The sequence below is a fragment of the Canis lupus genome, chromosome 22, assembly GCF_048164855.1.
Source record: "Canis lupus baileyi chromosome 22, mCanLup2.hap1, whole genome shotgun sequence".
NCBI classification, from domain to species: Eukaryota; Metazoa; Chordata; class Mammalia; order Carnivora; family Canidae; genus Canis; species Canis lupus.
The window spans coordinates 19,497,826-19,514,183 of record NC_132859.1 but is presented as its reverse complement, the minus strand read 5'-3'; the positions used below and the strand labels follow the sequence as shown (position 1 = coordinate 19,514,183).

The 16,358-nt window shown below is 35.4% G+C and overlaps 1 protein-coding gene across 10 annotated transcripts in view; it reads right to left on the bottom strand.

Moving 5' to 3' along the window:
- Positions 1–16,358, bottom strand: part of STAG1 (STAG1 cohesin complex component) — a 393,663-nt gene that overhangs the window by 266,930 nt on the left and 110,375 nt on the right. For all 10 annotated transcript variants that reach the window (XM_072792608.1, XM_072792615.1, XM_072792616.1 and 7 more), the window contains one exon: positions 8,791–8,901. In XM_072792608.1, coding sequence (XP_072648709.1) covers positions 8,791–8,819 — 29 coding nt within the window. In that variant the 5' untranslated portion in view covers positions 8,820–8,901. Of the gene's footprint in view, positions 1–8,790; positions 8,902–16,358 lie in introns of those variants that run through there.

Sequence of the window (16,358 nt, the reverse complement as noted above, 5' to 3'; positions counted from 1 at the left end):
CTCAACATTACTCAGCATCAGGAAAATACAAATCAAAACTAATGAGATGCCACCTCACACCAGTCAGAATGGCTATAATTAACAACTCAGGAAACAACAAACGTTGGTGAGGATGCGGAGAAAGGGAAACCCTCTTACACTGTTGGTGGGAATACAAACTGGTGCAGCCACTTTGGAAAACAGTATGGAGGTTCCTCAAAAACTTAAAAATATAACTACCCTACAACCCAGCAATTGCACTACAAGGTATTTACCAAAAGGATACTAAAATAGTATCCTTGCTGGGGCACATGCAACCCAATGTTTATAGCTGCAATGTTCACAATAGCCAAAATATGGAAAGAGCCCAGATGTCCACCAACAGATGAATGGAAAAGAAGATGTGGTGTGCGTGTGTACACGCACACACACACACACACGCACACACACTATAGAATATTACTTAATTATAAAAAAGAATGAAATCATGCCATTTGCAAAAAGGTGGATAGAACCAGAGGGTATTAATGCAAAGCAAAACAAGTCAGTCAGAGAAAGGCAAATACCATATGATCTCACTCATATGTGGAATTTAAGAAACAAAACAGAGAGGGGAAGGAAAAATAAGATATAAAAACAGAATGAGAGACAAACAATAAAAGACTCTTGATTCTAGGAAACAAACAGGGTTGCTGGAAGGGAAATGGGTAGGAGGATGGGGTAACTGAGTGATGGGCATTAAGGAGGGCACTTGATGGAATGAGCAGTGGGTGTTATATACAACTGATGAATCACTAAATTCTACCCCTGAAACTAATTATACTATATATTTATTAAATTAAATTTTAATCAAAAGATTTTTGAAAATAGACCTGATCATCTATAATTCAATATTTTTAAATCATGTGTAGCAAGCACTCTTCTTTGCATACCACATCAAATTCTCCAAATATCACAAATGAAGTTAACTCCAACACTAATTTATTTCTAGCTGTCTGCTCATGGCAATACAATTAACTGATTTATTTAGTTAATGCACAACTGTACTTTAAGTTGTTATGCATATTTATCATGGCCACCATTACCCTGTCTTATTCATGTACCTAGAAATGTATCAATCTTCCTCTTGTGCCATTAGCTAACAAGTGCTCCCAAGTTGTCCTCAATATAATAATTCTACAATTCTTTCCATGATTATTACCATAGCCATCACTTCCTGAATTAATCTCAACTAATCTATTTCTATTTCCCTCATGCAAGGCATTCTACCATGACATATTGCCAGTAAAATTCTTAACATCACAATACTTCCTTACTGGGCAGCCCGGGTGGCTCAGGGGTTTAGCGGTGCCTTCAGCCCAGGGTGTGATCCTGGAGACCCAGGATAGACTCCCACATTGGGCTCCTTGCGGGGAGCCTGTGTCTCTGCCTCTAACTCTCTGTGTGTCTTCCATGAATAAATAAATAAAATCTTTTAAAAAATAAAATCTTAAAAATAAAAATCTTAAAAAAATAAAAAAACAATACTTCCCTACTTGCAAATCATCAAAGGTGATCTGGTGTTTAAAACTGTAAACTGAAAAAAGATTGAGATTTCTGAAGAAGATGGTAGAGTAGAAGGATCCTAGGCTCACACCAACCCATCGATACACTGAGATAACACCCACAACACCATATATAACCCAGAAAATGATCAAAAGACTGTCACAACAGACTCCCTACAAGTAAATGTAGAGAAGAGGCCACAAGGAGGGTAGAAGGGCAGAGATTTGTTGGGAGCTTAACAGACCCACAGGACTGTCCATGGGAGGGCAAGAAGCCACAGATAACAAGAGAGTAGAAGTAAGACCACACCAGGCACCCCAGGCACCCCATGGATGGAGGACCTGCACTAGGAAGACTAATCACCATAACATTTGGCTTTAAAAACCAGAGTGGCTTAATTTTACAAGTCCTTACAATCACTGGAGCTTAACACCAGGAACTTTAAAAATAAACAGGCTGCCTCTGGGAGAGCTAGAGGACAAGAGGAAACAGAATCCCTGCCTTAAAAAGAAAAAAGCATAAAACAGCATTAACAAACAGCCCGGGAAATACATAACAGAAGCAGCAGTCTGAAAGATGACTTGGGTTAAGGGAAGGAAATTTGTTTACTAATCTCAGAGCATATGCTGGAGAGGTAGGGATCTTTGGGAAACTTCTTCAAGAACAAAATAGCTGGCAGGTACCAGCTGCCATGTATCTCATCCTAGATACATGGACACCTACAGATGTGGTACAAACACATTATCTAGCTTGCTAATAGGGTCCTTGCCTCCATGCTCTCCTGTGGAACTGCCGGTCTAACCCGACTCCACAGGAGACTATCCAAAGCTGTACCACAAGCATGGCAGTGTGCAAGCACCTCCAACATAGACTAGTACACCCCAAAGTCACTCCTGCCTGGGGCACAGGGAAGAAAACCACACACGCCAGTTTGACTGCATGCCTGGCAATGGGCAAGATACTCCCCACCAATGAAATGGGTGGGCAAAAGGAGAGTGCCCTGCAGGATGGTGCTACTATAGCTCTGGCAAATGCCTGGTCTGATCTAACTCAGTCCCAAGGACACCCAGACAGGCCCACTAATAACAAAGGAACCAAACAGTGCTCAGAATAGACAAAAAGAGCCATTACAGAGGACTAAAATAAAAGCAAATGAGGCTCAACCACAAAAGCAAGATACATAAGACACTCATAGAAGACACCCCTGAAATGAAAGGTTCAAGTGAACAGGGGACACTGCACTGTAGGGAACTACAGGACCTCTTACTCATAAGGCCATTACTTCCAATGGGAGGAGATGTAGCTGACTTTCCTGAAACAGAGAAACAGACACAGAGAGAAAAAATGAGACAGAGGAATATGTCCCAAATAAAAGAACAGGGCAAAATCACAGCTAGAGAACTAAATGAAATGGAGGTAATATACCTGAGAGAGGATTTAAAGTAATAGTCATAAAGATACTCACTGGACTTGAGAAAAGAGTAGGGGACCTCAGAGAAAGCTTTAACAAAGAGATTAAAAAATATAAAAAAGAACAAAACAGAGACGAAGAACTCAATAATTTAAATTAAAATACCCTAGAGGGCATAAACCGTAGACTAGAGGAAGCAGAAGAATGTATCAGCAACTTGGAGGACAGACTAATGAAAACCAATGAAGCTGAACAAGAGAAAAAAATAATGAAAACAGACTTAAGGAATTCAGTGACACAAGTATAGTAACATTTGCATTATAGGGATCCCAGAAAAAAAAAATGGAGAGAAAAGGGGGTGTGAAATTCATTTGAAAAAATAATAGGTGAAAACTTCCTGAATATGGGGAAGGAAACAGAAATCTACATCCAGAAAACACAGAGAGCCCCCAACAAAATCAAGCCAATGAGGTACATGCCAAGACACCGGGTAATTAAAATGGTAAAAGTAGTGATGAATTTTTAAGAGTAGCAAGAGAAAGGAAAACACATACAAGGAAAACTCCAGAAGGCAATCAGCTGATTTTTCAGCAGAAACTCTGCAGGCCAACAGAGAGTGGCATAATATATTCAAACTGCTGAAAGAAAGAAACCTACAAGCAAGAATACTCAATCCAGCAAGGCTATTGTTCAGAATAAAAGGAGAAAGAAAGAGTTTCCCAGACACACAAATGTTAAAGAAGTTCATGACTACTAAACCAGTCTTACAAAAAATATTAAAGGGGACCCTCTGAATGGAAAAGAAATACCATAGAGCAAGAGTAAGAAAAATAAGCAGTAAAAATAAGTAGGTTTTTAAAATTTAGTCAAGGATTCACAAAAGCATTGAATCACTACACTTAACCCTGAAACTACCATAACAATGTATATTCATTATACTGAAAGTTTTTACAAAACTTATTAAAAAGATAAAGTTATAAATAATATTGATCTAGTCCAGGGTTACACCGTAAATATATTGGGGTTGGGGATCTGAAAATCTCTCTACCACTCAACTCTAGCATCATAGCCTGAATACAGCCTACCTAATATGTAAGTGAATAGACACGGCTGCAGTCCAATAATATTCATAAAAGCAGGAATCTGAGCCACTAACAGTCAACAATTTCTGATCTGGTTCATCTTATTCATCTCTGCTAAAGAACAAGTCATACTTTCTTCCTCAATATAGACCAAATAGATTATGTTAAGATATACCGTGTGCTACTTGTATCTATAGTGCATATCTAGAATATGCACAAAAACCTTGTAAGAAAACATTATTATATCAATACAGATAAACAAATGAAAGATCTGAAAACGTGATAATCTTGTTCATAGTCACATACCTAGGAGATGGCACAGTCCACTTAGATCTCAAGGTAAACTTGAATTCTCTATCTCCATAACAGAATACTAGACCGCAAATATTGTTTTCCTTTTGCTCATTTGTGGACAAAATCTACTAGTGCTTTTGATACTTTAAATCACAAAGCAACTATAAGAACAGGTTTGTTCTAGCATATAATATGTAATGTGTTAGTGAAATAATTTATCCTTGAGCACTACAGTTTACTGATATGAAAAAGATACAATTTATTTTCTAATTCTGCCAACTGCCGCCAATTTAAAAGTGATGGCTATTACCAACAACTACTAATACATTCCAATTAGTATGAATGTTTATTAGAATATGTAACACATATATAATTTTTTTTAATTTCAAGCAATAGCAAGTACATAAGAATACAAGGAAGAGTTTCACATTACCACAAACTAACTCTGAATCCCAACCTGCAGCATAACATTTTTAACAGTCTGAGCACTACCCTGCCCTATTTATGTTTTTGCATATATAAATACATATCAAAATATTGTATTTTATTGTTTTTACTTTCTTCTAACTATATTTCAGTTTTAAATTTTTTAATTAATAAGAATCTTCCATAACAATACACAGAATTCCTGAATAGTACTCCATGATACATAGGAAATTTATTTAATTACTTCCCTATCAGTGAGCACTTAGACTATCTCTAACTTTATTTTACTTTAAAGATTTTATTTATTTATTTAATAGCGAGCAAGAGAGGGAGAGAGAGCACAAAAGGGGAAGCAGACTCCCAGCTGTGCAGGGAGCCCAGTGCTGGTACCCTGAAATCATGCTCTGAGCTGAAGGCAGACACTTAACTGATTGAGCCACGCAAATGCCCCCCCATCTGTCTCTAGATTTACACTATTACAGAGCTAAAACAATTGTCCTTGTACAGTAACTCTGATTACACAGTAACAAATTTCTCTCTAGAATAGACACAGAATGTTCGATGAAAATTTCAAATTTTCAGGGCGCCTGGGTAGCTCAGTAATTGAATGTCTGCCTTTGGCTCAGGTCATGCTCCCAGAGTCCTGGGATTGCGTTCCGCATTGGGGTCCCTGCTGAGAACCTGCTTCTCCCTCTGCCTATGTCTCTGCCCCTGTGTGTTTCTCATGAGTAAATAAATAAAACCTTTTAAAAAAAAATTCAAACTTTGACCTACTGCCACAAAAAACCTACAAGGTCCTGTTACTGACTAATGTTCACATTTATAAGACTACTAAAGAGTAATTAAAAGAATTGAAGAATCAGATAAAAAAATAAATTTTATTCCCTAAAACTCTCAAATTCTGTCTACATCCCTCCATTTGCACTGTAATTACTTCGGTTCAAGTTGTCAACATAACTGGCTTGCATACTACATATCCTCCTCCTAATAGGTCTCCTTGCTTCAACTATTGCCAAATAATCATTATACTACCCTAGGAGTGATTTTCTAAATCTCTCCATGCATCTCTTTCATGCTTAAAATCCTTTTTTCTTTTTTTTTTTTTTTTTAATTTTTATTTTTTTATGATAGTCGCAGAGAGAGAGGCAGAGACACAGGCAGAGGGAGAAGCAGGCTCCATGCACCAGGAGACTGATGTGGGATTCGATCCCGGGTCTCCAGGATCGCGCCCTGGGCCAAAGGCAGGCGCTAAACCGCTGCGCCACCCAGGGATCCCCATGCTTAAAATCCTAAAGTGACTTCTTACTGTCCCTAAAAAGAAAAACTCAAAATTCTTAATATCATTTAAGAAGGTTCCTGTATGATACAGCCCCACTCTACTCACAAGCCTTAATCTCATGTCACTCTCCATCCCCAACCCTGAAGAAAGAAAAGAAAGAAAGAAGAGCTTTGTTTCAGTCTCTCAAACATACCATGGTTTCTCCTAACTCAGGATCTCTATACATGCCATATCTTCAGTCTAAAATTAATACCCTGATCCCTTCTTCTCAAACCTTTCATCTGCTTCAGTTAAGCTCAACTGTCTTTTCCATAGAACAGTAGCTAAATCAAGGCACATGGAAATTTTTCAAAAAATTCTCTAATTTACCTTCCTAGCACCCACAATAGCAGATCTATATATTTATGATTATGTCATTTATACCTATTTATATAAGCTTCATAACACCACAGACTGAATCTCTACTACATGCTCTTTCTCCCCAGAAACTAACATACTTTCAGGTACTATACTATGTAGGAAAATATAAAAATATGTGGTAACTGATAATATTTCACAATGCCTAATAGTAAAAACATCACTAAGGTGACAAATTCATCAGTGATAATAATATCTAAGTAAGCCAAGAATAACAAGGTCACTCACAGGAATTACCTTTCTTGATCCACTTATAAAAACCATTACTGAACTAAACATTAAGAACTGAGTCAGAATATTTTTGTTTTTAAGGACACTGTAGACATCAATTTCTTTTCTTTTTCTTTTTCTTTAAGTAGGCTCCACGTCCAGCATCGAGCCCAAAATGAGGCTTGAATTAACAACCCTGAGATCAAGAGCTGAGATCAACTGAGCCACCCAGGCACCCCAAGACTGATTTCTAATTTATTGTCTTCACTTTACAAATGAAGGAAACTAACATTTACAGACACAAAGAAATACATCTCCGTTCACTTATAATGCAGACACAGTATTGCCGGCTGGATTAAACAAGATAACATATGCTGCTAAAATATCTGTCAAAATCCTCAAAGAACTGTATGCCCTCAATAAATGTTCCCTAGATCTCAACATGGCCAAGAGTACTATCTCCCACTGACAGACTGAAAGCAAAGTTCATTTACCCACCTAACAGATCACAACTACGCACTATCCATAATCATAATACAGGTTTATATTCACAAGAAAATGATGTTAAATACTACTGTGCTGATACATCTCTTTAAATACAGTATTTACTTAAATACAACCTCTGTCCCATATTTAATTAAAGACATATTTTCTAATGGGCCTACCTAATACTCAATGGTATAAGATTAAAAAGTGCAGTTTAGGCAGAAACTAGGGTTATTCTGTTAAGTGTAGTGCTAGAAGAAAAGCAAAGAACATTAGGAAACCGACCCCAACTCTGAGGGGAAAGAGGAGCTTTACTGGAGGCATGGCACATCAGCTAAGACCTACAGGATTAGTGAGCTAGCCAGGTAAGAGTAGAGGTAAGTAGGCACTGCAGGTAGGACAAAGATTAAAAAAAGAAGAAGAAGAAAATATTATGTGGAGATCTCCAAAATTCTTCAAGTTAGAGAGTATTAAAACACGTGAGTTAACTAATTAGAAAGGGCTTAAATTTTATCTCCTATATTTGGGTGGAAAAAGAAACATAGGTATGGATACTTTTTCTTTTTTTTTTCTTTAAAGATTTTATTTATTTATTCATGATAGACACAGAGAGAGAGAGAGAGAGAGAGAGAGAGAGAGAAAGGGAGGCAGAGACAGACAGAGGGAGAAGCAGGCTCCCAGCAAGGAGCCCAATGTGGGACTTGATCCCGACCCCAGGATCATGCCGAGCCAAAGACAGATGCTCAAGCGCTGAGCCACCCAAGCGTCCCAGGTACTGATAGTTTTTCAAGCAGGTAAAGAAATTTAGACAGCTTTTCTTTGTCTTAGATACCTGGAGGAAAAAAACAAGGCCAGGTAACCAATTAAAAAGGTGCCTATGATCTCTTAGGAAAGAGGTATATAAATGAACTGGGACAAAAAAATATAAATAATTACATAAACTGTTAAATCATTTTCATTATATTTAAACCATTTTTCTCATAGAAGATCACAGTATGCAGATTCCTAATTTGCATCTTGATGAAATCTACAAAAGGAAAAGTATCTGCTACTACACTGAATTTCCCAATGAATACAAAATAAAACCCAATTCTAGATCTGTCCTAGAACTCCAACAAATCTAATGAGATGCTACCAGAAATGCCAATGCAACCAGAACGGCCCAACATCATCAATCTAAGGAAAAGAAGGTGGGAGAGTATGTGTCAGAGAAACAGTATGATGTAGGAGTTAATAAACTTCTATAAACAGTCCAAAAAAATATTTACATTTTGCAGGCAATTCACTCTCTATCACAACTTCTGGCACAAAAGCAGTCAAAGAATTTGTAAAAGAAAGAGAGTAGCTCTGTATTGGTAACACTTTATTTATAAAACAAAGAAAAAAAAAAAAACAGACAGCATTCCAGATTTGGTCCGTGGGTCATTGTGTGGAGACTCCTGATAAGGACAGTAACATCTTCTTTATTCAATACCACAAAAATACTGCTATTACAATAGCAAGGGTCATGCACAGATATGGTAATTGTACAATCTAATAGCTGTTTGATCTCAGGCATATTGGTCAAATATCAGAGAACCTATTTGATAGGTCTTATTAAAGAAAGCATTTCATACATAAATGTCATATTTTTTAAAACATATGAAAACTGTAATACTTACTGTAACACTGGTAACTCTGAAGTAATCATTGCTGAAGAGGTCTTTCCACAATGGAGCAAAAGAATCAAGGCTGTACAATTCAAAACTTTTTAAATAACCTCAAAGTCAATCCTGTTAATTAAAAAAAGAAAAAGACAATTATTTTATTTCCAGCTTTACTAAGATATAATTGATAAATAAAACCGTACAATATTTAATGCATATGTGATGATTTGATACACGTACACATTGTGAAGGGCTTACCCAACAAATTAATATATCCATCACCTCACATATATACCTTCTTTTCTGACTGTGAAAACACTTAAATTCTACTCTCTTAGCGAATTTCCATTATATAATTCAGTGTTATCAACTGTATATTACCACATTACACATTAGATCTTCAGACCATATTCATCTGAAACTGAAAGCTTTACCCCTTAACCAGTCTCTTACTATTTCAAACACCCCCAGCCCTTGGCAAAGACTTTCTACTCTCTTTCTATGAATTCGACTTATGTAAGTGATGCCATTTGATATTTGTCTTTCTCTGACTTATTTCACTTAGTGTAATGTCCTCCAGGTTCATCCATGTTGTCACAAATGACAAGATTTCCTGTAAGACGAAATAATATTCCATTGTATATAAAATATGCACCAGCTTTTATTTATTCATTCATCAATAACCATTTAAATTTTCTGTAACTTGGCAACTATAATGTTGTCATAAACATGAGAATACAGACATGTTTTCAGGATGATAATTTCACTTTCTTTGGAAATGGACTCAAAGTAAGACTGCTGGATCACATGGTAGTTTTAATTGTTTGAGAAACCTCCATACCATTTCCTATAGAAGCTTTCTTAGTTTATATTCCCACCAACACTGTAAAAGGTTCAGTTTTCTCTACCTCACCAGCATTTATCCCTAACTTTCTGATAACAGACATTCTAACAATTATGAGGTAGTATTTCATTGTGGTTCTGATTGCATTTTGCTGATAATTAGTAATGTTAAACACCGTTTCATCTACCCATTGATCATTTATGTCTTCTTAGAGAAAATGTCTACTTAAATCCTTTGAAAAAAAAATATTTTAAAGTAAAATGAATACAGAATATACAGACTATGATATGATCAATCAGTACCTACTGTCATACACAGTCCTTGATATTTATCCAAATAAATTAAAAGCTTATGTCTACACAAAAATGTACACGAGGATGTTTATAGCAGCTTTATTTAAAGTTGCCCCTAGGGGCACCTGGGTGGCTTAGGCAGTTAAGGGTCCAACTCTCAGTTCTGGCTCAGGTCATGAATCTGGGATCTTGGGATCAAGCCCTGCATTGGGTTCTGCGCTAAGCATGGAGTCTGCTTGGGTTTCTCTCTCCTCTCTGTATGCCCCTTTATTAAAACCCATAGACTATACAACGCGAAAAGTGTACCCTAATGTAAACTATGAACTTCAGATGATAATGACATGTCAATGTAGGTTCACTGATTATAACCGATGTACCACTCTGGTATGAAAACTTGAAAGTGAGGGAGGCTGTAGGCATGTAGGAACTAGGGTATAGGGGAAATCTCTCTACCACGTGTTCAAGCCTGTTGTGAACATAAAACTTCCCTAAAAAAATAAAGCCTATCAAAGAAAAAAAAAAAGGGGAGGGAAAGTGGAACAAAACACAGCATCCAAGATGAGCTATGATACAGTATCAAATAGAATAAAATAAATATATATGTTTGGAATCCCAAGAGAGAAAAAAAACAGAGTAAAAGAGATTAATAGAGAAGAACTTTTCAAAAATAATGTAAGATATTAAAACACAAATGGAATCAGAGAATTCCCAACTAGAATAAATATCCTGAAATATATTTACTGCTAAAATCTGAAGTTAAGGAGACAATTAAAAAGAGAGCTAAAGAAAAAGATTCTCTCACATATAGAAAAACAAAGATAAGAACTTCATGAGACTCTTTTTGAAAACTATATAAACTGAAAGTCAATGGAATAACATCTTTCAAGTGCTGAAAGAAAAAAAGTAAATACTGATTTATATACTTAGTGATAATTAATCTTCAAAAATGGAAGAAAGGATTGATGTTCTGGAAAATGAAGAATAGAAGCTCCAATAACCAGCCTCTCAGTAAAGCAAGTCTTAGGTTTGCAAAACTGACAAAATCAAATTTTACAGACAACATCTGAAATCTAATAAAGACTATAACAAAGTGTACGTAATAAAGAGCCTACTAAGTGTGGAAAGAAAGCACTGTAACATTTTTGTGTATTTATCTACCAACTCCCCTCCCCCAGATCAACAGTGCCCGTAAGGATGACAGACCAAATTCCTGATTCAGCTTAATGGTAGCAAAGAAAGCAACATGGATCTTATTCCCAAAAATTATAGTTGTGTCTTTTGAAGGGCTTCTCAGATGTCATCTTTCCAAAGGAGCTGAAAACATATACTACAAGGCAGCTGCCTGAGGCAACAGACAGTGGGAGTATGAAAAACAGCAGACAATCTGAAAAGCTTTAGAATAAAGAGGATAGAAGGAAGATATGATGGGGCTCAAAAGCTTTAAATCATTAATCACCTATACCAGGGACAGAAGCATATATAACACAAGATATGAGAGTACTACAGGCTTGCAACTCTAGCTAATCACTGGGCCTCTGTGCAAGCATAAGGTGAAGACTAGGGCAAAGAAGTAAGCAGCATGGCTAACCTTTGAGGGAATAACTCAGCAAACACCAAAAGATTGGTTTTTTTTTTTTCCTTTTGACTCCTACTGGCTTAAAAAATCAGTAAGTTAACTGCTGAGTATGGAAATCACAAAATTTCAGTTACCACACACGACACGGAGTACAGTCATTAAAAAAAATACTTTTAAAAAGTCACTAAGCAGATGGCTGCAGATCTCAAGAGGAAATAAACCCTGGGGAAAAAAAATAATCTAGTGTCTAGTATTATCATATTATAATACTGAAAAGGTCCAGTTTTTAACAACAACAAACACAAAACATACAAAGAAAAGGAATTATGGCCCATTAACAAGGAAAGAAGAGGTTGACAGAAACCATCTCTGAATAAGCACAGATATCGGGCTGAGACTTTCAGAAGAAGAAAGGTAGACTTCCAGAAGAACATAAAGAAAGAGGAGTTGAAAGACTGTCTGATAGTGGTGAAAAACTTACCAATTTTCACCAAATATAGAAATCTGCAAAATCAAGAATGTCAACTCTAAGTAGGACAAATGCAAAAGAGATTCACAGATACAAACTACAATCAAATAATAAAAGGTAAAGACAATAAGAAAACATTGAAAGAAGTAAAACAGAAATGACTCATCACATACAACTAATCTTCAGTAAGAATAACAGACAATTTCTCATCAGAAACCTTGTAAACTAGAAGGCAGTTGGATGACAGACCTAAAGTGTTGGAAAAAATCTGCCAAACAAAAAATCTATATCTAGCAAACTATCCCTCATAAGTAGGGAAAAAATGAAAACATTCCTAGAAAAACAAAAGTTCAGGAAACTTTGTTGCTAGACCTCACCTAACCTACAAGAATTGCTAAAGGGAGTCCTTCGCAGAAAAATAAAAAGAAACAGGCAATAACATGAAGCCATCTAAAGAAAAAAGAACACTGGTAAAAATTAACTACAGAGGAAAATACAGAAGCCAATATTACTGAATTTTTAGCCTATAATTTACATTTTTATTTCTTCTAAGACTTATACACACACACACACACACACACACACACACACAATAATTATGTAACTATGTTACTAGACATGCAATGTATAAAGATATAATTTACAGTTTTGGGAAAATTGGACAGCTACATACTTAAGAATGAAACTGGACCACATTCTTACATCATACAAAGAAACAAACTCAAATAGATTAAGTACCCAGATGTGAGATCTGAAATTTAAAAGAAAAAAAAAAAAAAAACCCTAGGACAGCAGACAGGAAATAATTTCTATGACATTAGCTGAAGCAACATTTTTCTAGATGTTCCCTAAGAAAAGGGAAATAAAAGCAAAAACAAACTATTAGACCTATATTAAAAGGAAAAGTTTCTGCACACTGAAGGATTAAAAAACATCTTACTGAATGGGAGAAGATATCTGCAAGTGACATATCTGTTAAAGGGTTAGCATCTAAACAAAATAAACAGAAGACATGAAGAAACATTTCTCCAAAGACGACATACAGAAGGGCCAAAAGGCACATGAAAAGATGTCCAACGTCACTTATTATCAGGGAAACACAAATCAAAATGACAATGAGATAATACCTCATACCAGTGAAAACAACTAATTCAAAAACACAAGAAACAAGTGTTGGTGAACATGTGGAATGCAAACTGGTGCGGCTGCTGTGGAAAACAGTATGGAGGTTCTGCAAAAAAATTAAAAACAGAACTACCATATGATCCAATAATTCCATACTCAGCATTTACCCGAAGAATATGAAAACATTAACTCAAAAATATATGAGACCTTTGTGTTTACTACAGCATTATTTAAAGTAGCCAAATTATGGAAATAGCCGAAGTGTCCATCAGTAGTTAAATAAATAAAGGGTAAGTGGTATATACAAGTATCACTCAGCCATAAAAAAGAATGAAATCCTACCACTTGCAACAAGGATAGACCTAGAGAATACAAAATAAGTAAGAGAAAGACAAATACCATGTGATTTCAATCATACATAAAAACAAAAAATGTAAAAATAAAGGAAAAAAGAGACTGAAAATAAAGAAAGAAAGAGACAAACCAAAAAAGCAGACTCATAAACGAAGAGGTTTGTTCGTATACAGAACAAACTAATGGTTACCAGAAGAGAGGTGGATGGGGGTGGATAAAATGGGTAAAGGAAATTAAGCGTAACCTTATCACGATGAGCACTGAGCACTGAGAAATGTAGAGAACTGTTTAATCACTATATTGTACACCTGGAGCTAATATAACACTGTATGTTAATAATACTGGAATCACACACAAAAAATAAGATATAATTTATAACAGTAACATAAGGGAGAGGGATGGCTATAGTATCAGAATTTTATGTTATTAAGTCTAAGCTATTATCACTTCAAACTAAATGTGTATAAATTATAATATTAATTATAATCACCAGGATAATTATTAAGAAAATAATTTTAAAATATAGTGAAAGTAAAAATGAAAATGGTACATTAGAAAAAGATCAAATACAAAAAAGGGTAGTGATGGAGGCAGTGAGCAGCAAGAAGAAATAATACATAAAGAATACAAACAGTGAAACACAACTGTTTCACTAGCAAAAGTCCTTCCTTATCAGCAATCATTTTAAACATATTTGTGAAATTAATAAAAAGAAACATCATTTAGAATGGAGTTGGGAAACCAGCAAAAGATATTCACACACAGTGCTCAACATTAATTGTAGATCCAACAGAAAGAGATGAACATTACATGTAAATACTGCTTTACTATCCCAGCAGGACAAAGGAAGGTTACTTACTCTACCTGCAATAGACAAGCCAATCAGAGACAACACTCAGCCAATGTGAAGCCACTATACTTAGATTTCTGAGTTTATACCAATGAACTTTCTGTTTATAACCCACCCAACTTCTCCCTTTCCTCTGTAAAAGGGCATACCTTTTCTTTGTTCTTCCAACTTCCCTATACTTTTGCTATAGCTTGCTCATCCCAAATTACAATTCTCTTGTTACTCCCAAATAAACCTATCTTTTGCTGGTAAAATAACCAGCAGTTTTACTTTCTAGGCTAACATTAAATTCATCCAGAGTTAAGAGACAGATTGGCATAATAGTGATTTTTAAAAATTGATCCAATTATATGCTGTCTACAACAGACTCATTTTAGACTTAGATACACAAAGAAGTTGAAAATAAGAACATGCAAAAAGATATTCTATTCAATTAGTCACCAAAAGAAAGTTGGAGTAGTTATGTGAATGTGAAACAAAATAAAATTTTAGTCCAAATTTTATAAGAGATAAAAGAATATATTTGAGCAAAAATGACCAATTCATCAGAAATATAAAACAATCATAAACATATATATACCAAAGAGCACAGTTCAAAATACGTGAAACAATGACAGAACTGAGGAAGAAACAGTACTATAATAATGATTTCAATAAACCACTTTTAACTAAACACCGTGTCAGACAAAAGAGCAATGAGGAAACAAAGGAAAGGAACAGCACCATAAACCCACTAGACCTAAAATATATGTAACACTATACCCAAAAACAGAATATACATTCTTCTGAAATACAAATACAACATTCTCCAGAATAGCTAATTTTTCACACAGGGTCTCAGTAAATTTTAAATGATAAAATCACAGGATGTGTCTTCCCTGAACATAATGAAAAGGAGTTAGATATCAAAAAGAGGAAAACACTGGAACGTTCACAAATATGTGCAAATAAAACAATATTCTTAATGGGTCAAAGAAAGAATAAAAGAAGACTACTTTGACACATTTGAAAACAAAAACACTGTATGACAAAAAATGAGATGCAAGAGCAGTGCTCTGAGGGCAGTATTAGCTGCACTTTAAAAAAAAGAAAACTGGGATCCCTGGGTGGCGCAGCGGTTTGGCGCCTGCCTTTGGCCCAGGGCGCGATCCTGGAGACCCGGGATCGAATCCCACATCGGGCTCCCAGTGCATGGAGCCTGCTTCTCCCTCTGCCTGTGTCTCTGCCTCTCTCTCTCTCTCTCTCTGTGACTATCATAAATAAATAAAAAATTTTTTAAATAAATAAATAAATAAATAAATAAAAGAAAGAAAGAAAGAAAGAAAATTAAATTCAACAAGCTAACTCTACAATACAAGGAATGAAAAAATGAAGAGCCAACTAAACCTAAAGTCTGGAAAAGAAAGAAATAAAAATTACAGAAGATAGAAAATAGACACTAGAAAAATTACTGAGGTCAAAAATTGGTTCTTTGAAAAAATCAATAAAGTAGACTTTAAATACACCAGGTACAAAAAATAAAAGATGTGACTGTATGACAAATGCAGGTAGGAATATTGCTATCCACCTTACAGAAATAAAAAGATTACTAGAATGGACAGCTGTATGACAATAAATTACATAACTCACTATGAAATGGACAAATTCCTAGAAACACACAAATTGCCAACAAAACTGGCTCAAGAAAAACAGAAAATCTGAACAGATTATGCTGATGTAAAAAATCCTAACAGCAAAAACAAAAACCAAAACCTAGCAAACAGTATCCAACTGCATACTGAATGTAATAAATGCCATAGACAAGTGAGATTTATTATAGGAATCCAACAGTGGTTCAACTTAGAAACGCTGGTTGATTTAACACATTAATAAGGAAAAAGAAAAAAAGAAAAGAAAGAAAAGAAAAAAGAAAAGAAAGAAAAGAAAAGAAAAGAAAAGAAAAGAAAAGAAAAGAAAAGAAAGAAAGAAAGAAAGAAAGAAAGAAAGAAAGAAAGAAAGAAAGAAAGAAAAAGAAAGAAAGAAAGAAAGAAAGGAGGGAGGGAGGGAGGGAGGGAGGGAGGGAGGGAGGGAGG